A 26,404-nucleotide genomic window follows, 5' to 3' on the forward strand; every position below is an offset into this window, starting at 1 on the left:
CATTTAAGGCCTCAGGAGATGTAGAAAGTAGGGACCAGGCAGCCTCTGATGACATGAAGTTTGGCTGAAATTCTATATTCTCAATATTTAAACCCCAATGATTCCCCTCCCATACCACTAAACCAGGCAATAGTGGGCCCCACACATATATACTATGCACATCTTTGTAAATTATTTCTTTATCAAACTCCTCAAATTATCCTACTTGATCATAAGATCTGGTGTGGTCATGGGATCTTGACTAGAAACTGTAATTGGTACTGAGTGGGGTCAAGGACCAAACCTTCAAGATGAGACTCTGGGATTGAGTTGCTCATAAAGTCAAGGAACGCAGATTCCTGTTTGCTGAAGGAAATAGAAAAGAGATCATCTGGGGCATGGAGTGGAATCACAATTATTGAATTTATCACCAGTGGTACCCTGGGAAATGAAGTACAAATGGAAGATGAGGCACTAGGAGATCAAGTGGCTGTGAACCTAATTACTAAAGGAAAAACAGATCACCCTAGGGAGCAAACATAAGAGAATAAAAAATTAAAATTTATGAACCTGTAGAGAAGGCTTCCTTGGTAGTTCTCAAGGAGCCTCTCATCTCTACTAATAACAGGACAGATATGGCTAATTGACCACACCGTCCATAAAGATGAAATTAGATCAGTAGTCTATCAAGGTTCTGTTTGACACATATTGACAGAAATGTTTTTGGTTGCCTGAAAAGAAAATGAACTCAAGTTATCATGGTGGAGATTCTGGCCTCTTAGCAGTTTTCAGACCTAAATCAGGACATAGACCCCTAGACCCTCAACTGAGAGGAAGGTCCATCTGTTTGTGGAAGGAGCCTACAACCTGACCAAAACTATACCCTTTTCCCAAGCTTTTCCAAATTGGACTGATTTGTAGCACTTTCCAGAGCAACTGTACTCTGAAAAAAAGGAAACAGCCTGACCCTTTTGGGAGTTATTAGATATTGGTTATGAGTCTCTGCTAATTCCTGGAGACCCTTGATACCACTGAGAAGGGGTTTATGGAAATCTGGTGATAGATGGAAATTTGGCCCAAGCCCATCTAACAGTGAATCCAGGGTAACCATGAACACTTCTAAGATTATCTCCCTATTCCCCAGAAAGGAGGTATACTTAGTAAATGGGCAGAATCTATCTTAGATCCTAGGCCCATGAAATAAGGGCTAGTATGTTAGGAACATCCAAATGTAAGTCAATGAAGCTCCCTCTTCTTGAAGATTTGCAGATTAGTGTCACCATCAAAGACTTAAGTAACGTGGGGGTAATTGTTCATACACATGCTCATTCAATTATCAGTAAAAATCCCAAGGAATAGACCCTCAATATTTTCTCTGCTTTGTCTCACCATATAGCCAATATTTCATTTCATGTAATCTGTTACCTATAGAAGATGGCCACCTGAGTGTTTTATTATTCTCTATACGTTAAAGGTAGTCCATGTTTTAAATTTCTCCATATTCTTCAAATTATAAAAAAAAAAGTATTTTAAAAATAAATAAGAAAATTTGAACCTTAGCAAATTTGTACTTCTAAGAAAAACAAATGAAAAAGTACAAAAATAAAACCCAACCATAATATACTACTCAGCTGAGCTATATGTAGTCAAAATTGTATAATAACTACTATTGTCTTCATGCCAACATGTTTAAATATACCAGGATACTGTGGAGGAGGGACAAAAGAACAGCAGGAAAAGAGTTATGCTACAGACGAGGAAACTGAATTGAAGTACAGAGATTAACTCCCCAAGGTTATGGAGTTCAATGGGATTAAAGCCAGGCTTCCAATCCAGGCAATTTATTCTTGCCTGGTACCAAACAGACACAGGTAAAATTGTGTACAAATAAATGTGCTTCAACACAGCCCTCCAGAAAATCTGGAAGGAAGCCAGATTTAAGATTTTGTATAGATAACTAACACTTTGAAAGCTAAATTACTGATAATATTTATTCTTGGAACATCACCTTCAGCTTTACCTCATCTCCTTGAGGTAAAGTTATTATTACAAATTATACCATCAAGTGTTAGTTATTATAGGAGTTCTCTTTAATTTGTTTTGTTTTGGTTCTTATTTTGGTTTCTGATTTGAGTTTTTATTTTTACTTTCTTTTTCCAATGGACTGGTTCTCTTCAGCAATGCTAGCTGCTATTCCTTGGAACACGAGAGACATTTTAACTGAAAACTTGATATGCGTGTTTTTTAGAACAGGAAGCATATCCATGGGAAGACAAGAACTAAAGTGAGGGAAATCAGTTGTTTCACAATGGACACAGTTAAGATGGTGGTTAGTTGTCCCCTAATTATAACTACATTTTCTCTAAGGTTTATAGAGATTGACCAATTATCAAAACCAAAGAGGTCAGGCCAATGCAGTCTCATTACCAGAGGTGAGAAAAGAAATAAAGCAACTATTCCATTAGCTAAAAAGTCTTCAGTAACTGAAATTTGTCATCACTAGTGTGAAAATGGGGCGATTGTCTCTTCGTTTTTGGCAAATAATTTTAGACATTGAAGATGTCCTGATGGAGTATAACCCTGATGGTGTTCATCTCTGCAACCCTCCCCCTCATCACTTTTTCCTCTCTTGTTTGCCTTCCTCCACCTCGATAATTTCAAAGAATCTCAGAGGAAAGAAATACTAACATATAATAACATAAGTAACGTGATGCTACCTAGGGATAAACTTTCTATCCAAAACAATGACGGGGTAAAGGGAAAATATAAAATGATTCAAAACTAAAGTAATGCTTTAAAAAATTCTTTCTATACTTCATTTTCTCTGCTCTGTTTACATCCTCAGCTGTTTCTAATCCAGTCACATTTAGATAATCTGAATACTTTTAACTTGGTTGACTTCTTATGTGGTCCACGTGGACATATAACCCTTTGGTTTTTCTTTCAGTGTTCAGAATCAGCGCAAAGTACTATAGCAGGGATCACACACCCACATCTCTACAGAGAAAAAGCAGAGAATGAAAATGAGCAAAGCAGATTTGACATTAGAAAAACAACAGTATTCACATGATGGTGAATAGCACTGGACCCTCCACCTCAGTGTTCAGGGAACATGATGGTGGCCTAGGGACTGGCCTGGAGTGTGTGTATATGGCATATCGGAAGGGGCTGCTTCACCCTCCTCCAGCCAAGTGTTACCAGATCTCCTGATCCTTTTTTTTTTTAAGATTTTATTAATTTCAGGCAGAGGGAGAGAGAGAGAGAGTGAGCCAGCACGATGAGGAGGGGTAGAGGGAGAAGCAGGCTTGATCCCTGGACCCTGGGATCATGGTCTGAGTTGAAGGCAGACACTTAACTGGCTGGGCCACCCAGGAGCCCCAGATCTCCTGCTTCTTAAGAAAAGCCAGAAAATTTGGCTGTTATACAAAATCTGGTGTTTAAATGCTACATTGTGTTCAATACTCTTAAAATAACACATAAGCCATAAAGAAAAATGTGGAGGCACCTACTTGGGCTTAGAGGGCACAGGTTTACGAATTCTGCATGAAAACGAATTCACCCACATAGAACAACAAACTATATCTAATTCAAAAGTCAGTTAAATGTTAGATCTCCTGGAGATTTGAGAAACCATCACTTCTTGTTTCATAAATTTACCTTGCAAGAAATTGAGGCCCCATCATTTTGTAGCCAGGTAGGAACAAATACTATAATCCAAGAATCCCCATGAGCTGGCCCACACACCAGACATCAAGCTAAACATATTTACTTAACATTTCCTTCATTAATAACCCACCTCTCATGATCATTTTTGATATTCAGAGGAACTCAACATTTATTCCTCTAGGAAAAAGAATGGGATCTCAACACTAGAATAAAAAGCTGTGTAATAGCAGATTTGTGAAAATATTCTGCTCCCTTGGGCACCATAGTCTTTTTGGGTGGTCTGATGGAGCCCATCCAGGGCAGATATCTATCACATGATCATCACACAAGTTCTCTAACATTAAGCTTTTTAAAGACTGTCAGTGTTGCTTCTGAAGTAGAGTGCAAAGGCCAGGACTAATGATGGGAATCCTCAATGATCCAGCTACTGCTATTGCTACCACACTTCTGAAGGAAAGGAGTAGCAAGGGCACTCCAGGCGAACACACACCATTTATTCCTAGCTACTGCTTCCAAACAAATATAACTCTGTTCTCCTTATTCTAATGAGTTAGCCCCTCCCCATATCCGAAGACTTCTTTTCTCTTGAAAACAAAGCATTCTAGCTGCCACCATGGCCTTTTCCCCAAGACCCCACTCTAATTCTGAACTGGCTTTCTAGCCAACCTGGTGTCATCTCTCAGCACAACAGGGGATTCTGACTGACCCAGAGGAAGGATTCCCTCAGCAAGAGAAATATTTTGAAAGAGAAGGGGCATTTACGCCAAAGAAAAGATATGAGGGGTGCCCAGGTGGCTCAGTTGGTTAAGCGTCTGCCTTTGGGTCAGATCATGATCGCTGGATCCTGGGATTGAGCCCTGTGTCAGGCTCCCTGTTCAGTGGGGAGTCTGCTTTTCCCTCTCCCTCGGACCCTCACCCTAGCTCATGCTTTCTGGTCTCTCACTTCCTAAGCCTATAATAGTCTGAACATTGAAAGTATTGTGTTATATTTGTGGTAGGTTTCATATGAACCAATCCTATTTCTAGCCTCCCTGGAGATGATTACATTTTCCAATGGACACATTGAAAGTATACCGCTATCCCATGAAGAATGCTATTAGAAATAAAGGTTTTTTTTCTCTTTAAGATTATAGAGAAGGGATCCCTGGGTGGCGCAGTGGTTTAGCGCCTGCCTTTGGCCCAGGGAGCGATCCTGGAGACCCGGGATCGAATCCCACATCGGGCTCCCGGTGCATGGAGCCTGCTTCTCCCTCTGCCTGTGTCTCTGCCTCTCTCTCTCTCTCTGTGTGACTATCATAAACAAATTAAAAAAAAAAAAGATTATAGAGAAGAGAGAAAGAAAACTGGGATATGCCTCACTATAAAGAATAATCTATCTAGGATGCTCTAAATAATAATAATAATAATAATAATAATCTATCTAGGACCCTCTAAACTCAAGCTGACAGTGCTCCTTTTCTCAAGTTTATGTGGCATGCATTTACCCACCCCTACATTGGGAAGAAGAAAATTTTTCCTATAGATATGTAGATAGCAAGTTTTTTCTTTACAAAATGGAGTTATGCTTAATTCTATAATGCATAAGTCACAATGTATTACAGGATAATACATGGCTAATTTTTCATTCAAATTAGCAAGAATATAATTTTTCATCCATAATATAGATGAAATTAATTTTTTAAAATGTTCACTGTTATCCAAGATGAGTGACAGGCATGTTCTTATAAAGTGATAATGAGATTGTTTATCATTATAACCTTTCTAGAGGGTAATTTTGTAATATATCTTGAAAGTCTTAAACTCTCCTTTGACTGACTCATTATACATTTGGATATTTATACTAAGGAGTGATTCAAGGTGATCACAAAGATTTATGATCAAAGTTGTTCATGAAGAATTGAACCAAATATCCAATCACAAGAAAATGGTTAAACATAGTATATTCATGTGAAGCAAGTGTGCCACTATTAAAGTTAATATTGTATATCAAAAAAACAAGTACAAATAAGACAAATACTTACAAATAATACTTACTGGAAATCATGATGTACAAAACTGAGTAATTATTGAGATATCTATCTAATTTACCAAATAATTATATATACATAATTAAATATATATTTTTATAAAAACCGGAGAAGAATCAAACTAATAACTATTATCTCTGAATGGCATCATTGATATAGGAGATTATTTTACTTTTTATTCTGAAAATTCTACAATAGATATGTACTGCTTTAACAACTTTTAAAAAAACAATCAAACATAAATAGAAGATACTATAGATAGAGGTAAAGTCCTATTACCCTACACTTTCCTCTTCTCCTTTCCCATATTTAGGAAAGTTGATCTACTCTTCTATCATTTATTAAGGCCCTGACAGATGAACAGTTGGGTTCCTCTCACTTTTCTACTACTAACAAGAGTGCTTCAACACATATGATCGTGCAAGTCTCCATTTTACACCATGTAATATTTTTTCTATCATATGCTTAAAACAAACATAGCAGAGTGTTAGTATTTTAAGAGAGGACTCAGAGATTCCTATCATATTATTTTCTGTACTTTTTACTATGTTTGAAATATTCCATGAGTAAAGACACATTAAAAGTAAAGCAGAAGTATAAAATGAGTATTTTAATGTTTTCTGTTAAATTTGAAGTTAAACTGCTATTTTTGTTTAAAAATATAAATACATTTTGGGGCACCTAGGTGACTCAGTCAGTAAAATATGCCCTCCACTCAGGTCATGATCTGAGGGTCTTGGGATCAAGCCCTGCTTAGGGGCTTCCTGTTCAGCAGGGAGTCTGCTTCTCTCCTGCCCCTACCCCCTCCCACCTCTTTCCCATCCCCCCACCCCCCCATGCTTGTTATCTCTCTCTCAAATAAGCAAATAGAATCTCTTTAAAAAAATAAAATAAGGGGCACCTGGGTGGCTCAGTGGTTGAGCGTCTGCCTTTGGCTCAGGTCATGAACCCAGAGTCCTGGGATTGAGTCCCACGTGTGTCTCTCATGAATAAATAAATAAAATATTTAAAATAAAATAAAATAATTTAAAAAATACATTTTAGAAGCAATGTGCCATCTGGTAATGAAACAGTGATTAAATCAAAAACTCTCTTAAGAGGGTGCCCCTCCCCAAAAAAAGAGGGTGGCCCAGCGGTTTAGTACCGTCTTCAGCCCGGGGTGTGATCCTGGAGACCCGGGATCGAGTCCCACGTCAGGTTACCTGCATGGAGCCTGCTTCTCCCTCTGCCTGTGTCTCTGCTTCTCTCTCTCTCTCTCTCTCTCTGTCATGAATAAATAAATTAAAAAAAAAAAAAACCTCTCTTAAGAAACCATAAGCTTTAGATCTTCATGTGTCTCAACTTATTACATAGGCAAAGGAAGGACATCTCTCCATTTTAATTAAAGTCAATTACTTGGGACACCTGGATGGCTCAGCGGTTGAGCTTCTGCCTTCTGCCCAGGGCCTGATCCCAGGATCTAGAATTGAGTCCCGCATGGGGCCCCCTGTGAGGAGCCTGCTTCTCCCTCTGCCTGTCTCTGCCTCTCTTTCTGTGTCTCTCATAAGTAAATAATATCTTTTTAAAAATTTATTTGCATAGAAAAACCCAAAAGAAACTACAATTTATTTGAATTTAGCAATGTGGCTAGGTAGAAAGTCAATATGCAAAATCAATTGTATTTATATTCCTGAAAAAAGAAATAGAAAATGAAAATATTAAAAGCTGATACTTAAAATAGTTTAAATGTCGACATTTAAAATAACCTAAAATAATCAAATATCTAGAAATAAACCTAACAAAAGATATATACAAAAGCCACACCAAATATTACAAAATAGTGTTAAGAAAATTTTAAGAAATCTTAAATTAATGGAAAAATATATTTCATACATGAATTGAAAAACAGTATTTTAAAGATAACATGTCTCTCCAGATTGATCTAAGAACTGAGAGCAATTCCAATCAAAATCCTAGCAGGTTTTTTTTTTTTTTTTTGAGTTCTTGAAATTTGATTATAAATTGATAAATGAATGGTAACTCAAAAAAAAAAAAAAAAGGAAAAGATATAGCCAAGATGATCTTAAATAAGGAAAAGAAAGCTAAAGGACTCACATAACTTGTTATCAAAGTTTATTTTTAAAATATCTTACCTGAGAAATTATGGTATAAGGTACAAGAATCACAAGTAAAATAACGGAACAATTGTTGGGTCAATTGGCTATGTAGATGCAAAAGACAAAATTTGAAGCCTACTTCACATCCTATGGAAAAATGAATTCTAAACAGATTACAGATCTAGATGTTAAATGTAAAAACAATAAAGCTTCTATGGGAAAAAAAAACAAAAATACAAACAAAAGCATTTATGGTGATTAGGGAAACAGAATTTTTAAGCAAGATAAGAAAATCCATAACCATAAGGGAAAATTATAAGTGAAATATTAAAACAAAGAACTTGTCTTCATTAAAGACACCATTAAGAGAATAAAAGAAAAATCAGCCCTCAGTTTAGGAGAAGATATTCACAATGCAAATGTATAACAAAAGATATACATCCAGAATATATTAAGAATTCCTACTAATTACTAAGAAAAAGACAACTTAATAGAAAGACAGATGAAAGACTTAAAAAGTTATTTTACAAGGAGCACATACAGTCTATAAGTATATGAAGAGGGATGTGCAGTGACTAGAATTCTCTTTTACATACTTGTATATTGGTACAACCACTTTAGAACACTGTACAGAATAATCTACTAAAGTTGAACATATTCATAAATCATGACATAACACTTGCACTCTTAAATATAGGGCCAACAGAAATTCGTACACATGTTCACTAAAAATATGCACCCAAAATTCCTTGTAGCACTATTTGTAATAGCCATAAGAGATTTATAAAAAGGAAAAACTGAACACAATCCAAATGCTGATCAACAACAGAATGGGTAATTAAATTATGTTGGAGCCAAGGATGAGATACTGTATGGCAATGAGAACCAGTAGATTGGTGTATAGGTAACAAAGTGAATAAATCTCACAAATGAAATTTTGAACAAAATGAACCAGAAAAAAGAGAATTTGCTTATGATTTTGTGAGTAGGTCGGGGGTCAGGGAAAGGGGGTGGGAATTAAAGAGTACATTTATCATGATGAAAAATAAAATGAGAAAAAAGAAAAAAGAAACTCATGCTATGAAGACAGAAATTTGAAAACTGATCTTTGGAAATATTATCACTGTGATTTTATTGCCCCAAAACCCAAGATTTTTTAAATAATGAAACATACTAAATTATACTGTTTTCAATAAAATAAACAATAATCTTCCTTTACTGAGAGAAATTAGGACTTTTTTATTGTTAACAAAAAAATAAAAATATTTTTTTTTAAAAAGTTCAGAAGCAAAATCGGTCTATAGAATTAGGAGTCGGGATGGTGGTTATATTTTGGGAATTAGTAACACAAAGAAGCATGAAGATGGCTTTGGGCTATTCTTCATTTTCTGTTCCCTGATCTGCGTGATGGTTGCTTGTCTGTGTGAAAATTCATTAAGCTATTTACACTCATGAAGTGTGCAATTTTCTATATGTAGGCTATACTTTGATGAAATTTTAATTTAAAAAGTAAGCTTGGAAGGCAGAAACCCCTTTGTTATTCATAATCATAGACCATCAAGAGGATATTCCAGTAAATGTGTTCCATGGGGCAGTGAAAGGCAGCAAACAAGTGAATGGAAAAGCAGAGGGTATATGAATATGGTGAGGGAGAAAGTATCAATATTGAAAATTAATTCAACCTTCCCCTTTCCTCAAATTTCTTTACAGATCTCTACTTTCAATATAACACAAACTATGGGAGAGAGTGAATGGATAGTTATAAATATTATCTAGATTCAATCTAACAACTCTCTGGTTAAACTTCCATCCAACATTGTGTGAAGTTTTATTTTTGAGCTCAAGGAAAAGGCAAAAGATCTCCAGACATTTCCAGGTAGAAGAGGAACTTTATTTGAACAACATAACTCCTGGTAGCAGATACTAAAAACAGCCAGGATGAGTGATTATTTGCAAAATATTGAGACATATATTTGTATTTTGGGGAAATGTATTTATAGGAATTTCTATCATGACTTCTATTTCAGTCAATAGAGTGATTTTCACAAAATATTTCAATCACCAGATAATTCAGGTCACTATACCTAGTTGGTGTTAATATGCTCTAAAAATATAACAATATTTATCAAAAATTTTTGCAGGAAGAAACCATGGGGAAAATTTTTTAAAAATATTTTTTCTCTTTCCCCAAATTAGGCATTTATCCCTCAAAGGTAATGTAATGTTTATAGAGATTTTGACAGACTAATGAGTAAATACATTTTTATGGCAGGACAAGTACTAGTTTCAAGATAAAAGAGCAAGGCAAGGTAATAAAACATTCAAGACAAACATCTCACAGAGGTTCTGATTTTGCCATCTGACTATCAAGAAAAAAAGAGAAAGCACACCAGCTACATGTCAAATAGGCACCCTGCTGACCAAATGGCCTTCAGCATTCCAGTGCAGAATAAATTATTTAAGTCTTTCGAATTTTGCTGTCTATTACAGTAATTACTAAACACAGATTTTACCTTGAATTTTGACTTCAAAGCAGTCATTTCAATTTTGTATCTTAGGAAATTCCATAATAGAAAAACCTGGAGATTTGGGCAAAGAAGACTGGCCTTTTTGCCTTTGCTTTATGGAGAATTGGTTAGTCTTCTTTCTGTAATATTTATGTCCTTAGTAAGAAAGGTACACTCCTAAAAGCCAGGCTATCGGTTTCCTAACAATGCACAAGAAAAGGAAGGCATAGCTCTTGTCTACTGAATGATAAATCAATGGAAAAGATCTCACAATTACTGAGCATCAGATGCTTAATTCTCACAACAACCCTCTGAGGGCATCATTATTATCCTATTTGACAAATTTAAAAAACGATGCTTAAAGAAGCAAACACTGTGTAAGTTACATCGCCGCTAAATTCCAGATCTTGGAGGAACATGGCCCCGCGACCTACACTATGCTCAGGCCACCTTCCTGTCTCTTAATTTAACAGACTTCTAAACTTACCAGCAAAATAAAGGTAGATCAGTATATTTAAATTTGTGTTTACAAATTTGCTACTCAATTCAAGTGACTTGAGACATTCTCTGAAGGTAGACCTACAACACTGGTGGAGAAAGCCCTGAATTTTGAACCAGTTCACCTGGGTTCTAGATCCATGTCTCAGCTGTGTAGCCTTGAGGAAGTTACCAGTGTCTCTAAATCTGTTTTGCACATTTGTAAAATGAGATGATTGGACTCAATGCATGGTTTTGAACTGCTAGATGTTGTTTTATCTGTTACATGGGGTTGGTTCAGAGATCACCATGGGGGAGGATTTCACGGCTGATTGAATTCATAGTCCAGATTCTCCATTTTCCTGGAACAGTATTATATATACACACTTCTGCAGTGGTCCCATGATGAGTAGGATGTTCCTACCACCTTGATTCTGAGTTTGGCATCGTGAATTGTTTTGACTAATGAGGCATTAGCAGACATGACATGATTGGAGGCTTGAAATGTGCCTGGGATTAGAGTTTGCCCTCTAAAACTTCATAATCTTTCATAAAAATAGCTTCTCACTGGTATTGCCTGCCCCTTTAATCTTAGATGCACAGGAGACACACAAGAGAATAAACCTGAGCCCAACCAACACTCCAGAGCCCAGACCAGATGACAGGTTGGACAGCCACCCAAATAAGCCCAAGCTACATTACGTAAATTTTGAGAGAACAAATGCTTGTTGGTGTAACCTGCTGAGACTATAGGGGTGTATGCAGCAAAAATTACCTAAGAAAGAACATTAGGGGAAGACATTGCTGGAGAGGCTCCCTCACTGTTGCCTCGATTCTGTTTATATATTTGGCACTCTCCTAACATTTCACTTAAAGAATAAGCCTCCAGTCAAAAATCTGAAAGATGTGAAGTAGATGGTAACTTACCTCCTTTGGGAAATAAAACTGTGATTCAAAGTCCATTTTTAAAAATAAAAATAATAAAATAACTATTAGAAAATGCAGTATGTAAGACCAACTACTCTAACTCCATAAATGAGCCCATTAGGAAATAAACATGGACCCAAATATTCCCACATAAAAAGGATTGTGATATGGTGGTACTACATTTCAGTATCCATCAATATGTGGCATTTCATCCATGTTTTAGTGAACAAAATTGCAGCATAGAAGACAATAAGTAAGCTGGAAATTGATGGTAATTTAAATAATGCATTTTATTTTTGGTTAGCATTATCTTCCTAACTATACATCTTCCTGTCATCTCAGTGGGGTGAAGATTGTTACTATTGTTTTTGCTTTTGTGGGGCTTTTGTTGTTGTTTTTTGTTCTATTACTTTGTGCATCAAAAATGCACAGTTGGTCTAAAGGTATTCAGAATCCGGGCCCAGCCATCCTTCACTTGGAAGTTTCAATAGTTTCTTCAATGCCGATGACATCGTATTGTCAGCTGTAAAGAACCAGGACTTAGACTCAGGGGTCAGAGTTTCCATACCTACTTCTGCTACAAAGCTAGTTAGTGACCACAGTCAACTGATTGGATCTTCCCTCTTCTGTGCTTACCCAGAAGTAAGGCACCTGGCCCAGAGTACCTCTAATGTGCTTGTCAGCTCTCAGCAACCTTAAGTGTTTGTAACAGTGACATTAGAAATGGTATCAGAGTAATAATCAGATTGGCCTAAGACTGATTTGGAAAGTTTGGAAAGAAGGAACTCTGAAAAAAGTGGAGTTGGCTCTATAGAGAAGGGGTCATGGAGGAAAATGCTCTCTGACCCATACTGAAACCCATATATAGTCATACCATAGAGCCACTGTGGAAAGCTATAGTAAACCAAGGCCACACTCTCAAAGGTAACAACTGCCTGCCTTAATCCCAGGTAGATGGGGCTCCTTGGGCAAGTCTGGCCATTAATCACTCACAGTATGCCATGCATCATATGACAGAGGTAGAGAACATAGCTTGTAGTTAGCTTGCGTGGTTTTTAAAAATATGAATCTAAAAAATTTAAATAAAAATATTAATTTATTGCTAATATGGAAAAGCTAATTATCTCCCCCCCCCAAAAAAAAAAATTTAGATTTCTGGTTTTTATGAAAAACTGGAAGATTTGGCAACTCCTGAGTCTGTATTCCAATGCAGCAATAAGTGGCCAGAGGTAAGAAGGACCTGCCTCCTCCTTTTTTTTTTTTTTTTTTTTGACAGGAAGCAGGATTTATTGGTGGGCATGAATAGGGTTTGGGTGGTGCAAGGTTCTCATGAGTGGAGAGCCCTCCATTTGTCCAAGGGGCCACTATTAGGGATGTATTTGACCCCACAGCCATCTGGGATGAGCTGCTTTTCAGCCACCATATCTTCAAATTCGTCCGCATTAAACTTAGTAAAGCCCCACTTGTTGGAGATGTGGATCTTCTGGCAGCCAGGGAACTTGAACTTGGCCCTGCGTAGGGCCTCAATCACATGTTCCTTGTTCTGCAGCTTGGTACGGATGGACATGATGACTTGGCCAATGTGGACCTTGGCTACTGTGCCCTGTGGACCCTGGCTACTGTGCCCTGGGGCTTGTCAAGAGTCCTGTGGCTCTTGATTATCGACAACTTTGCGGCTTTCTTCTACTCATTCTGGCCCCCTGCTTGGCCCCTGTCCATGAACTCTGAGAGACCCTAGGGAAAGACAAGGATTTTGGCCTGCAGGCTTCCAAATACCACACTTTAAAGCAAAACAAATGAAGAATGAATTGTTTTGGGCTTAAGTGTTTTAGTTCACCAGAGAAGGCTACCTATATTGCATAAGAAATACTGATTTTTTTTAAAAGAAAGTTATACTGATAAATACTGAGTAACCCAATTTAAAAACACAAAGGTACATTTCTCAAATCTAAAAAGATTTTTAGCAAACTAAATTGACTTATTTTACTTTTTGCCTACGTTTGTATTGTCATTAGCATATAGAACCCTGCTTCCCTCAAAGGCCACTTCAGTGTAATACTAATAACGGGAATTTTCTGACTTGTCTGAGCAGTGGTCAAGAATAACTTTTGGTGTCCCAGTCAGCTCTATGCCTGTCTTTATCAATAGAAATTATGGAAAAATATGTCTTCCAGCAAGGAGAAGTTGATTCCAGCTGTTTAAACTTTTATTTTCCCCTCTAATATTAGTAGCAGTTCTCAAATTTTAGCTGTGTCAGAATCACTGGAGGGTTTGTTCAAGCACAGATTGCTGGAGCCCATCCTTAGAGCTTCTGATTCAGCAGGTCTGGGGTGGCGATTGGGAATTTGCATTCTAAACAAGTTCCTTGGAGATGCTGATGCCCTTGGTCCTAGAAGGATGCTTCCAGCAACCCAGAAATAGCATGACTGCAGGCAGGTAACTACCTATCTGGCTTCGGCTTTTCCATTTATAAAACAAGGGTAAGATTTAATCCCCTCTGAGGGTTGGTTTTGTTTTGTTTTGTTTTGTTTTCCTTATCAAAGAATAGTGTAGAATTATTTTAAAACCAGTTTTCTTTCCTTGCAACATAACCTTATGCAATTGTGTTTTCTTTCTTTCTGGACATGCAATGAGTTGAACACTAATCTGAGCAATGGCAAAAAGGATCTATACTGAGAAAACTATACTGTTTTCTCAGCATTTCTATAGCACTCCTCTCGAGAAAAAACATTCTCATTTTCTTTCCAGCTATGCTTCTTTAGAAAGTAGAAGAGGATGGGAAAGTTCTAAATCTACATACATTTAAAAAAGTTTGAGAATAATTATTGCTGATAATAATTTTATCTTAGGTCTTAATTTATGAGTCAAAAGATAAATCATACCATTTAAAAAAGATAGAGAAGCATCCACTGCCTTTTAGCTATTGAATGTCATTGTGTTTTTAGCATAAGGATTCCATATTTTCAGATGGTTCTGAATGAGCTTTGGTGATTGATTATTTACCATAATCTTTCTTGTGCTAATGAGGCACTGAGACCATTTCTGAGATGTCAATACAATTTGATACTGTCAAAATAAATTTCATTTGACTCATATTCACCTTCAGGGTCACCAGAGACTGATCTGTTATTTAGTAGGGGTTGGCCTTCCTCAGAAATAATTTCCTAATAACCGTAAATATAAGCTAGCCTCTAGGGATCTAAATGCAAATGCCATTTCTTATTGATAAGAACACTACCAACACTATAAGGCAGTTCCTTTTTTGTAGCTATCTGCTCTCTGAAGAAATCTTTTTATTCCCCTTCATATTTTCTTTTGTGGGAAAAAGAAAACATAGATATGTATAGGTATATAAGTGTGCAGATATTTATATCTACATATATATATAGTCCGAATCACTGATTAATTGAGTATGTATAAATACATACACATATTTTTATTGGGATACAACATAATTTATTGCAGTAATCTTAAGTATTTAGCTTGATGACTTTTTCCACATGTAAACACTCAAGTGGTCACCAAGCTACAGAGCCATTTCCACAACCTGAGGCCTAAGCCATTATCCAAGTCAATGTCTGCAACCCCAACCCCCAACCCAGGTGGTCATTAGCCTCACTTCTATCATTATTAATTAGTTTTCTCTGTTCTTTACAGTCAAAGAGTAAATATATACACTTTTGTATCTGGTTTCTTTCACATGGACTAATGTTTATTAGACTGATCCATACTGTTGCATATATCCAGAGTTCATTCCTTTATATCACCACAATGTATGAATATACCACAATTTCTCTTTTCATTCTTACATCAATGGGCATTGGGCTTGTTTCCAGCATACTGCAGATTGTGCTGCTACAAATATTTCTGTACTTGTCATTCAAGCACCTTTAAGTTCTCTGTTATCCATCTGAGAGAACCCTTGTAAAATAGTTTGTTCGATGGTCCAGTACTTCCTAGTTTTTATCATCCTGCACATGGCTCAGACATGATGTTCGTTTGCACCCATATATATAACCAAGGCTGGGGGGAGGGATTTGAAAAGAGAATGGGGTTCAACTATAAGAATACCACCAAAATGTCCCTATTTAACCCTCACCCAAATACTCAAGACTGGGACTATCTGGAACAGTTTTATGATCTGACAATCTGAGAGCCACAAGAGACATCAAGAGGCGAAGCCAAGCTGGGCATCTTTGGAAAGGTATGATGTTATATTTACAATTAAGATCCAGAGAGGTTTAGAGACTTTTTCAAAGTTACACAGCTTTGTAGTGATCTTAAAGCCTAGTAGAGTTGAGATCACAGGTCAAGTTTTTGTGTTGTTCAAATTGCACTGTACCAGGGTGCCTGGCCAAAGGCATCCTCAAAGGAGTGAGGATGAGAGTCCATCAGTTATTGCAAGTAAAACACTAACTGGGAAATCCACGCAATTCATTTTTGCAGACTGCTTGATCACTCTGGTGGATGTAATTGGTTACTCTTGGGTGCTGTCCTGGTGAGAGGACCTTGGCCAGTCTTAATCATTAATGGTGGCAACAGGGCCATGTCAAGGATAAAGCAATCTGAGGTATAGTCCTAGATGCTGAGAGGAGCAGTCAGCTCCCTTCAATGTCAGACTTATCCCTTCTTTTCCAGCCTGCATGGTCAATCAGAAAGTAGTCTTTTGGAAGAGAGAGGGCAGCTAAACTAGCTGGTGTTTAAAAGGGCCCATGACTCATATGTTTATATAATCAGCCCATTCCAGCCCTGCCACTCCCAATTAAAGCCAATCCCTCCTTCCAGGCACTCTCTCAGGCTGCCTATTATCCTTATGTGAGTGATTTTCCCCTTCCAGTCTGTCCTTGATACTCATTTTCACTAGCATAAACAGACTGACGATGGGTGAGAAAGCAGGGATAGAATATGATTTACTTCTTCCACCTGTCATGATGCACTTACGGGGGCTGAGTAGGAATTAGGAAGGGCTGTTGTTGGGTCTGATTGGGAACAATAATTCAGTATTTATTCAGTTAATCCCTCTTGTCTTCCTGTTGATAGATTCTCATGCCAGGTTCCACAATAGAGACTAGAAATAAACCAAGTCAGATAGAAAATAGAAGGACTAGCAGAAATGAACTCAGCTCATTGCAATTCTGTAATTAAGTCACAAATCCCTCCTCTCAATTTTAACTGAATAAATTCAGCAAATGTTTACTGGACACCTATTAGGTTCCATGGATACAAAAATAAGCCACAGTCCCTGTCATCAAGAAAGTTTCTATTTAGAAGGATAATTGGGACAAATGCAGGTTTAGTTTCTTTGTTCACTCATTTAATAATAGATGCTGAGCTCCTGCACTCTTCCAAACACTGTGCTAGGTTCTCAGCCTGCATATATGAATAATGTTGGCCTCATGGTCCAGAATTGCAATAAGATAAAGCAGAACAATAGAATCACAGCAGTAGCAAAAACATATTTTACCAATATTAGTCCTACTCTGTGTTGGACACTGGGGATATGATGATAAAAAAATACACAAGAATGAAAGTTCTTATGTTTTCCTGGGGAGAGAAAACAAATAAGCAAGAATATTATAGATTTTGATAAATACTGTAAAAGATAGCACTAATAAATATTAATAATGAATACATAAAAAGTAACCATCAAAAACAACCACCAGTAAACAGCTATATGCTTAACTGTGTGCCTTTAACATCTATTTATTTAGTCTTGAAAATAAACCTCATGAGCTAGTTATTATACCAAATTTGCAGAAGACAAAAATGAGATTCAGAGAGATGAAGAGTTTTCCCCAGGTCACACAGTACTGCAACAGCAGAGACAGAGATTTGAACACAGCTCCCTCTGCCTCCAGAGTCCACCTCTTAACTTCAACATTGTGAAAGTACTTCGACAATTCAGTGGAGAGAATGGGAATGGGGCTGAGGGGGAGGAAACATCACACTTGGTCAGAAGTAGGATTAGAAAATGTTTCCTAGAGGAGCTTGCCCACTTCAGGCTTTGTCTATATATAAAAAAAGACAACTACATTAGTGACCTTTAACAGTTATCTATAGTCCATTCAGCCTATGGCAAGATTAATTCCTTGCAAATCCTTATCTCCTTATTTACCTGAAACATCAAGAATGCAACCAACCACCAGAGAAGGAACACTGAGGCATGGTGGGGCCATTTCTGCCAAATGTAGTCCTTCCCCATAAAAAATTTAAACTATCAAAGCTTATTAAAGTTTAGGCATAGAAAAACAAGTCCAAGTGAGTGATGCAGGTGGGAAAGGAACGCACAGCCTGTGATGCAGGCAAAAAGGAAGGAGATGGAAATTCACAGAGAGAGGTGGCACTCTCAGGACAATTACACAGGACTGGATAGTACTGAGGATTTTTCTAGGTGGCCAGGGCTGAGAGGACTTTTCCAGTGGTGTGGAGAGACTGATGGAGCTGTAGTGTGGTGCAGGCACAAGACGGAGAGCGATTTGGTTTCGCTGAAATTGAAGATGCAGGAAAAAGATTGGAGAGAAATATGAAGAGGTCAGATTCTGGAAGCCCTTGGATGGCATGTTAAGGAGTTCAGATTTAATCCTTTTAAGCAGAGAGTAAGGCAATCACATTTGCATTTTAAGTAGCAAAACTTGAGAGGAGCCAGACAGGAAGGAAAGGTGGGCAACAAGGAGTTAAGGACCAGTTTGGGGGTTGGGTACAAATTTGCATATTTTCTCAGGTTTCTTGCTGCTTCCTGCTTTTGAGAAGCTCACCTCAACTTCTCCTTCTGCCTATTTGAATTCTTCATTAAAACAACATTTTAGGGGCACCTGGGTGGTTCAGTATGTTAAGCGTCTCCCTTTGGCTCAGGTTGTGAGCCTGGGCTCCTAGAAATGAGCCCCACATGAGGCTCCCTCCTCAGCAGGAAGTCTGTTTCTCCCACTTTGTGCTCTCTCTCTCTCTCTCTCAAATAATTAAATAAAATCTTTAAAAAAAATAAAACATTTATAAACATCTAATTATATGAGTAATTTAAGTACACATATAGCTAAGGTTGATATCCTGTTCAAACATATACCCAGTCCTAAGTGTCTGCCTGAAAGGATCCACTGCCAGCAATGTTGTATCTTCTCCTGTTTTTCGTATGTATTTTCATGTGTATGCATATTGGCTTATGTGGTATCACAACTGGTGTCATATTTACATGGCTTTGTTTATTTAACATTTTGTTGTGGGTATTTTTCCTTTTTTTTTCCGAGTGACCTGATTATTTTTCATACCCGCATAAGATTCTGTAGCATGGCTACATGTCAGCTTATTCCCTTAGGTTGTTCTAGCTTGCACTGTTAAATCCACTGCTGCAACTAATATCTTCAGACTTTGCCTTCTCGTGTGCATGTGAGTATTTGCCAGGGTAGCATCCAAGAAGAGTTTTTGCTGGTTGGAAAATTGTGCTCATATATAATTTAATAGGTTTTGCCAAATTACTTGTCTAAATGGCTATACCAATTTATGCTCCCACCCACAGTGTGAAGTGCCATTTCCAGTTCGATTAATTGCTGCCCCGCCTCTGTGAATCAGTCCTCTCCCCACCCCTAGTCTGCAGAAAGCCCACCCATCTCTTTGAACTATTACAATACTTTTTTCATTACTACTCATCTGACAACTAATGAATCCTGTCTTGTGTTCTACTTATTTTATAGGTTCTTGTCTTCTCTTCCCTAATAGACTGCAAATGTATCTAGAACATAAGCCTGATTCAATTCATGTTTCCATCTTCGAGTGTCTGCGTTACCAGAAATAGAACCAAGCCAGTAGTTATGGGGTATCATTGTAAAGACAGAAATTCATCTGGCTTCTTGAATTGTAGGAAACTTAGAACTCAGAATGCCTGCTGGCATCACGAGAGTTGACAAAGCATTATTGCCATCACACTTCAAGGAAACAAGGATTCATCACACTCTAAATGGAACAAACCCTTCTCCACTTTGCCACTAGGATTTTAGTTTATTACTCTTGCCAGTCACACCTCTTCCTTTTCCTAATTCTGCCAATGGGGTGATAAATACTAGGACAACATGCGTTTCTTAATGACTGAGTAAATACGCAATAAACAGGCCCCCTGCCCATGGCTTGTGGGTGTGCTATAGAATGCACTGCTGGAGTGTTAAAGTTACATTTGTAGAGATAAAATGAAGCTTTCCTCTCTCCTACCCTCCTTGGCCCATTGGGTAAAATGTGGCCCAATGAATGCACCAAGTTTATCAATCACTTTAGCAGCTCCACCTACTGTGAGAAGTAGTTAATAATAAAGTAGAGATTCTCTGTCACCCCAGGGTGGTAAAGGGTGATAGCATCTTCAGAATTGTAACACCGTCTTCCCAGATCAGAGACCTGCTCTCATCATTGTCAAAATGCCAGTGAATAGTATCAAGATAGAAATATTACCCGTTGAAACCAAGGGATTCATTAGGAGAAAGATTGATGCAATATTCATCTCAGAGGAAAACATTTGCATCCAGTTTATATAGATCACATATACTTTTTTCCACCGGTATGGTGGCAGAAGTTGAGGGTAGGGTGAGGAAGGAGAGAACATCTGATGTCTGTATTCTGAAACCATATAACTTCTATGACACACAAAATATGATGCAACTTCAGTAATTTCTGACCATCTTATACTTGTTAGAACCAAGGTCAGTAATCCTTTTTAATGATTCCAATACGCTTCATTTTTACATGCCAAGGGACCACTACACATTCTGATTAGGCATTCTAAAATGCTATATGCAAAAAAAGAATATGAGGAATTAACAAGGATAACCTATAAAATGATCTAGGTAGATGCACAGGAATAAAGGAAAGAAAGAAACAAAGTCTTAATTCTGAAGCCTAGGTATGTAGTCTATTCTGTTTCAAGGAAACAGTAAATGTCTGACAGTTAATTAGAGATATAAGTCCTATTTTCCCATTTTCCTACCTACTTTGTTCAATTCTGTTTTTATATTAAATTTCCTTAAGTTGAATGTTTATTAATAATATTCTTTGAATAATGGGAATGATGGTGAGCATCAGGGATTATAGTTGAGTTGGACTATATAGTGTTATATATAGTGATCCCAATCTTCCTCTCCTTCATCCTTGAAACATCATTCATGCAGCCCCAGGAAGCCAGTCCTGAGAGCCAACTCTGCACTGCAGTGTCCCTATGGCTTGATGGCAAACATGGCACTTAATAATTCATATCCTCCCATAGAGCAGATCCATGCATCAAAGTTATATATGTCCTTCACAGCAAATATGGAGACAATCAACAATTTCTACTCTATTTAAAATGATCAAAACTAGAAAAGAAAACTATAAAGGAAATGGAGAATGTCATCAGAACCATTTATCAGAGGGCCTTCCAACTATGAGCCAGAATAAAAATTCTGTCTTATAGGATAAAAGCGGAAAGAATGCAGAACAAATGGATAAGTTGACAGAGCCATCATGCTTCTTTGTTCTTTTTACTAGGCTGCTTACCTCAATACTATTTATGAATTCCTCTTGTGAACCTCTAATAATAACTGTATATGTCTGTTGATTAATTATTGAATTTCCTATAATATTCACTTTTCCATCATGCAAGAACTCTACATGTTTCTTTGGGGAGTAACCATGATCAGGTCTAACTGCCATAATCCAAACCTCGGAAGGTACATTTTGTCTAGTGTGCTCACTGCTACTAGTTATTAGCAGATTAGCAGTTATCAACAATTGTTACCATTTATTCTCACTTCTTATAATAGCCATCCATTGAGAGCCATAATTTTACACAGACTGACATTTCTTGGCATCTTTCCACTAAAGGGTTGACCTAAGGGATAAAATGAGAAACTGAATTTCTTATCTTAGGAAAGTTTTTTTGGCATATCACATTCAAAAAAAAAAAAAAAAAAAAAGGAAATTCAAATTAAGAGTAAGAAACTTCATGTAAATATTTTCCAACATTGCATTCACTATAGTGGCTTGAATATGTAAAATAATGAGAACAATACTATTGTTCTTCTGGAAATCCAAATTAGGAGTTCACTGGAAAATTGTTTTTGGTTATTTATGTCTTGGTTGATGGATGATGCTCAGTGAGCTCATTAGACATTCTGGTCATCTCATGAATTCAATTCAAACAATTGTTCTTTAGCATCTGTCTCATTCTAAATGACATTCTGACTGTGGGGTTATAAAGATGAATGAAATATAATTCCTGTCCTCAAGATGGTTACACTTTAGTATGAGCATAAATGATTTCACTGGCTCATTGGAAGATACTAATTATATATGTGACACCTGTACACTTGATCCTTAGGATTTTAGTGTGGAATGGAATAGTAGGATACTTTGATCTCTTTTAGATTAGTAAAGGGTTTTATTTCCAGGATGTGATATTGATTGGATTGAGCCCCAAACCCAAAGTGTTGACCATGACTGTCAAAGATAGTTATAGAAATGTTATAGATGGATAGTTATAGTTGGGATATAGGAAAAGATTGAGGGAAAAATTCATCTGCCCCCTCTAGGAAAAGCTTTTCCATGAAAGAATGAGAAATTTTCTTTAGAATCCTAGCTCCAAAGTGGACCTAAATTCTCAAAATGGTCCCATCTCAAAGGATATTACAAAAATAAAACTTTTGAATCAGATTAATTTCTGTTGGAGTTATAATGTCTTAAATAATTAAGGGCCTAGATGCTAGAATATATTAATTATAATAATCCACAGCTAACTTGGCATTAATGGAGCCTATATACAATGGACATGCAAACAACTGTTTTAAATGCTTAAAACTAGTTTGAAATAAAATATTAACTCAGGAATCTCAATCATGTTATCTGTTCATTTAGAAAAACAAATCTTTTCCTCATGGAAAGTAAATTTTAGACCAGTCCACGTTGGAATTATGAAAAGATTAATAAGACCCAAATCAATAACACTTTGGTATAGTTTTAAATGATTAAGTAGTTTTCATCAAAATATTTTAAGCAAACTTTGAGATACTATGCAATGAAAACAAACAAGCAAAAAATCACTTCCACTCCCCAAACCTTCATTTACCTCTAGAATACCCAATTACTTGGTTTTTTAGTCAAGGCTTTTTTATTACTTGGTCAATCCCTCTTTCACTGTTATCCTTTTATATCATAATTTAAGCCAAGCCTGTCTAAATATTCTCCATCAACATGCTATGGGCTTTCCCACTATTAGATTAAAAATTCTGGATACCATCTTACTCATTTCTCTCTCCCTAGGATCTAGCACAGTATTTAGTACACGGGAAGTAGTCTGAGAACTGATCTAAGATCCTATATACCTCTGCTCTGATATTTATCCCATCCAAAATTTCATTTCCCTCATCCCTTCTCCAAAGACCATTGAAGAGAATATTGAAGACACCTTCCTCTAAAGGCTGAAGGCTTCTATAGTCTCCAATTGCTGTGCATTTTACTTGCACTGTGAGTACAATAGACTCTAGTCAACATTACAATTAACTATAAACATCCCCGACCACCCCCCCCCATTAAAGTATTAGTGCTGTGAGTTCAGAGGCAGTGTCATTTCTCTTTGCATCCAACATGTAGCAGAACACATGCACACAACTGGTGAGTGAATCTTTCCATTTACTGAGGAGTCTTCTGAATACAGTGTTTCCTCAGATATGAAAAAACAGATTTGTTGGCCAATATTTGGTCCTTTTAAATTAAAGCCCTGTCCCTTACCATCATTTGAATATTATACTTGAGTACAGCGGTAATAGCCTGAGTAATTATGTCCCTTTATTTCTGTCCTTGGATTTAGGACTTTGGAACATAGCATCCCAGTTTATATCAATTTTCATGGAACATTTGCAAAGATCTCCTTTGTCATACTAGGTAGGGAAAAGCTGGGTGCTCTAGTTATCTGTCTGCTATCTGATAAATGAGCCTACTCAACCAGCTCAGAATAGTGGGAAAAAAACAGCTAGAGGCCAGCCCCTTGAAGATTTTTGCAGGGTAAGGACAAAAACAATAGGTGCAGACTTATAGTAGACCTACTAGTCTTTCTCCTCCAGCCTGCCGTGGAGATTTAAACACCTTGAGTCCAGGACCATCCTGTGGTTCAGAATGCCTAGTCTCAAAACACAAAGTTAACTCTCTGAAGTTTTCCCCATGAGCTTCTGAAAATGAGCACGGAACATCTGCTCTTTGATACTTAACAGGATTTCAGGCCAGAAGGAACAAAACATGATGCTTCTGACTGAAGAAAAAAAAAAGGCAACAATTAGTGTAACTTCTATTTTTCCATCACAATAGTGATGGCTAAGAAACCAGTTATAAAAGAAGAGAAAGAGTTCTTGGAGACCAGGCCAAAGGATATAAATCTTTCAAAGAGGCCATGATCAAATAATTTGATTTGGGAAGTGCATTGACAAATTTGCCACTTGCAATTCTGCCAATGCAGACATCACTAATCAATCATGGCATTAGATTTCCTCTGCACCATACCCCAGGCAGTCATTGCTACAGATACTATTTGCCCCCCTGCAATCAGGCCAAAGAGCTCATTGCCAAAGAAACATGTGACTAAAAGGCCTCTTGTTTTCATTGCACATTCAGGTCTGTTCAAACTGAATTTCTTGTTATTCACAAGGGAATTTAGAGCTGAATAAAACATGGTCACTGTCTTCAGTGGTATCACAGTCTGGAAAAGAAGACAAATTCTAAAATAATTCATTTCAATATCATGAAAGAAACCACTGATTTTAAGACAGGAAGCAGTAAAGTAGAGTGCTTAGTTTAGTCTGTGGTGGGGAAGGTTAGAGAGTGTTTATCATATACACGGGCTGGGAAGGGCTGAGTGCAAAGGAGGTAGAAAGGTACTCAAGAGAGAGGAGATAGCATGAGTAAAGCAGTAATTGTGCAGCAGCATGGGGGGTGTTTGTGCGTGTTGCATATGTGGGAGGCATAATATAAAAAGTACAATATTTCTGGAGGGGAAGTTTGAGATGGGGATTGCTATAAATGAGGTTGGATAGATAATCCAGGATCAGTTTAGGAAGGCCTGCTAAGAAATATAACTTCATTCTCCACACGTCCCTCCCCCCCCCCAAAAAAAAAACTAAAGTTATATGGAAGAATCTTAAGGATGAATGGACACATGGATGGACGGGTGAGCAGACAGACAGGTATATAGATAGAGACATACAAATATAGATTTGAAAGTGATTTAGGGCATCCCTGGGTGACTCAGCAGTTTAGTGCCTGCCTTCAGCCCAGGGCGTGATCCTGGAGTCATGGGATCGAGTGTGTGTCTTTGTGTCTCTCACAAATAAATAAAATAAAATCTTTAAAAAAGTGATTTATTTAAGAGACAAATCAGAATATCTTAGGTTACAGTTTGGAACCGAGCAGTGCAGGAGGTAATGGGAAGAATCAGGTAAAATCAATGTAGTTATAGGTCATGTGGAACTCACCTAAGAGAGTTCTCAGTAACCATCCACAATATAAATTGACCACACTACTACTTTTTCTCTCTCTTTGGGCCTAAAACCACCTCCATTTGAAGTGGCACTTTGGATGAAACAGGCCATTGCTGAAACTGAGCATATTACCCCTGGAGGGACAGTGAGCTGGCTTTGCAAAGAGGGAGGCAAGGGATTACAATTCCATCCCATTTCATAAATTTATCCTGCCTCTTAGGTTAGTTACCCAGACAAGGTGTGATGAGATGGTACCCGAAAAAGGAAAGTGTTTGGCAACAGGGAGCACAAAGTTGGGAGGGAAGCAGTGATATGCAGGAAAATGCCTGCAAAAGAAGTGCCCTTTGCCAGAATAACTGCATAGTCGAACAGCTGCACCAACACTTCGGGCTGCCAGTAAAATATTTTATCCAATAGATTTACCAGCAAACATTTAGCAGCACTCACCATGTGCCACTGCATTGTGTTAGGCTCTCTGGCAGCACCAGGTATGAGCCCCCAGTCTCCTGGAAGTTTGGCTTTGAGTCAGAGATGTGCAAACACAAGATCAATAGCGAAATTAAAAACCAAGCTATGTGTTATGTGGTACTGCTGGATGGTTCGTAGGGAACTAATAGAAAAGATCTTTCCTGTGGATATTTGAGAAAGTGAAACTGAGCTACAAAGGATGGTAAGATTAAAATAGGAAGAAGGATCCTGGGGACAAGAGAGTTTAAAATAACTTTCAAACTCCTCTCCATAACATAGAAGGAGATCAAGAAGGAAAGACAGTCAGGGAGAAGAGAGCCAATGTTCACAGCACATTGGCTATAAAAGGCCTGGACTCTCTATATATTTCCATTGGATTCCAACAACAATCATCAGTCCTATTTTATAAATGTGGAAACCAAGGTTCACAGGGCATAAATGTCTTACACAAGGCCATGTAGCTGGTAAACAAACAAGCCAGGAACAGAAGTCCAGGGATGTCTGCCTCTAAAACAGGGCTTCTCAACCTCCACACAACAGAAATTTAGGAGTGTATAATTCTTTATTGTGGTGGGATGTCTTGCTCCCCTAATATATGCCAGCAGCTCCCCCTCCACTATGACATCCAAAAATATCTCTAGACATTGCCAAGTATCCCCCAGGGGATAAAACCGTCCCCAGTTGAGAGCCATTGATTTAAAAATTCTTCATATGATAGAAAGCTAAGAATGAGTTTCCTTTGAACACGAACTCAGAGGACAGTAAAGAAATCAACTTTGATG

The 26,404-nt window shown here is 37.5% G+C and overlaps 1 protein-coding gene across 1 annotated transcript; it reads right to left on the reverse strand.

Moving 5' to 3' along the window:
• Nucleotides 1-12,932: 12,932 nt before the first annotated feature.
• LOC485640 (60S ribosomal protein L10-like) lies at nt 12,933-13,285 on the reverse strand. Its single transcript, XM_038570674.1, has one exon. The coding sequence runs from the start codon at nt 13,244-13,246 to the stop codon at nt 13,007-13,009; it is 240 nt and encodes a 79-aa protein (XP_038426602.1). The 5' UTR covers nt 13,247-13,285; the 3' UTR covers nt 12,933-13,006.
• Between the last annotated feature and the right edge of the window lie 13,119 nt (nt 13,286-26,404).

The sequence above is a fragment of the Canis lupus genome, chromosome 23 (assembly GCF_011100685.1).
Source record: "Canis lupus familiaris isolate Mischka breed German Shepherd chromosome 23, alternate assembly UU_Cfam_GSD_1.0, whole genome shotgun sequence".
Classification (NCBI taxonomy): domain Eukaryota; kingdom Metazoa; phylum Chordata; class Mammalia; order Carnivora; family Canidae; genus Canis; species Canis lupus.

Bases quoted from the DNA above. Each gene is read 5' to 3' on its own strand.
- LOC485640 (XM_038570674.1), bottom strand. From the start codon at position 13,246: ATGTCCATCCGTACCAAGCTGCAGAACAAGGAACATGTGATTGAGGCC.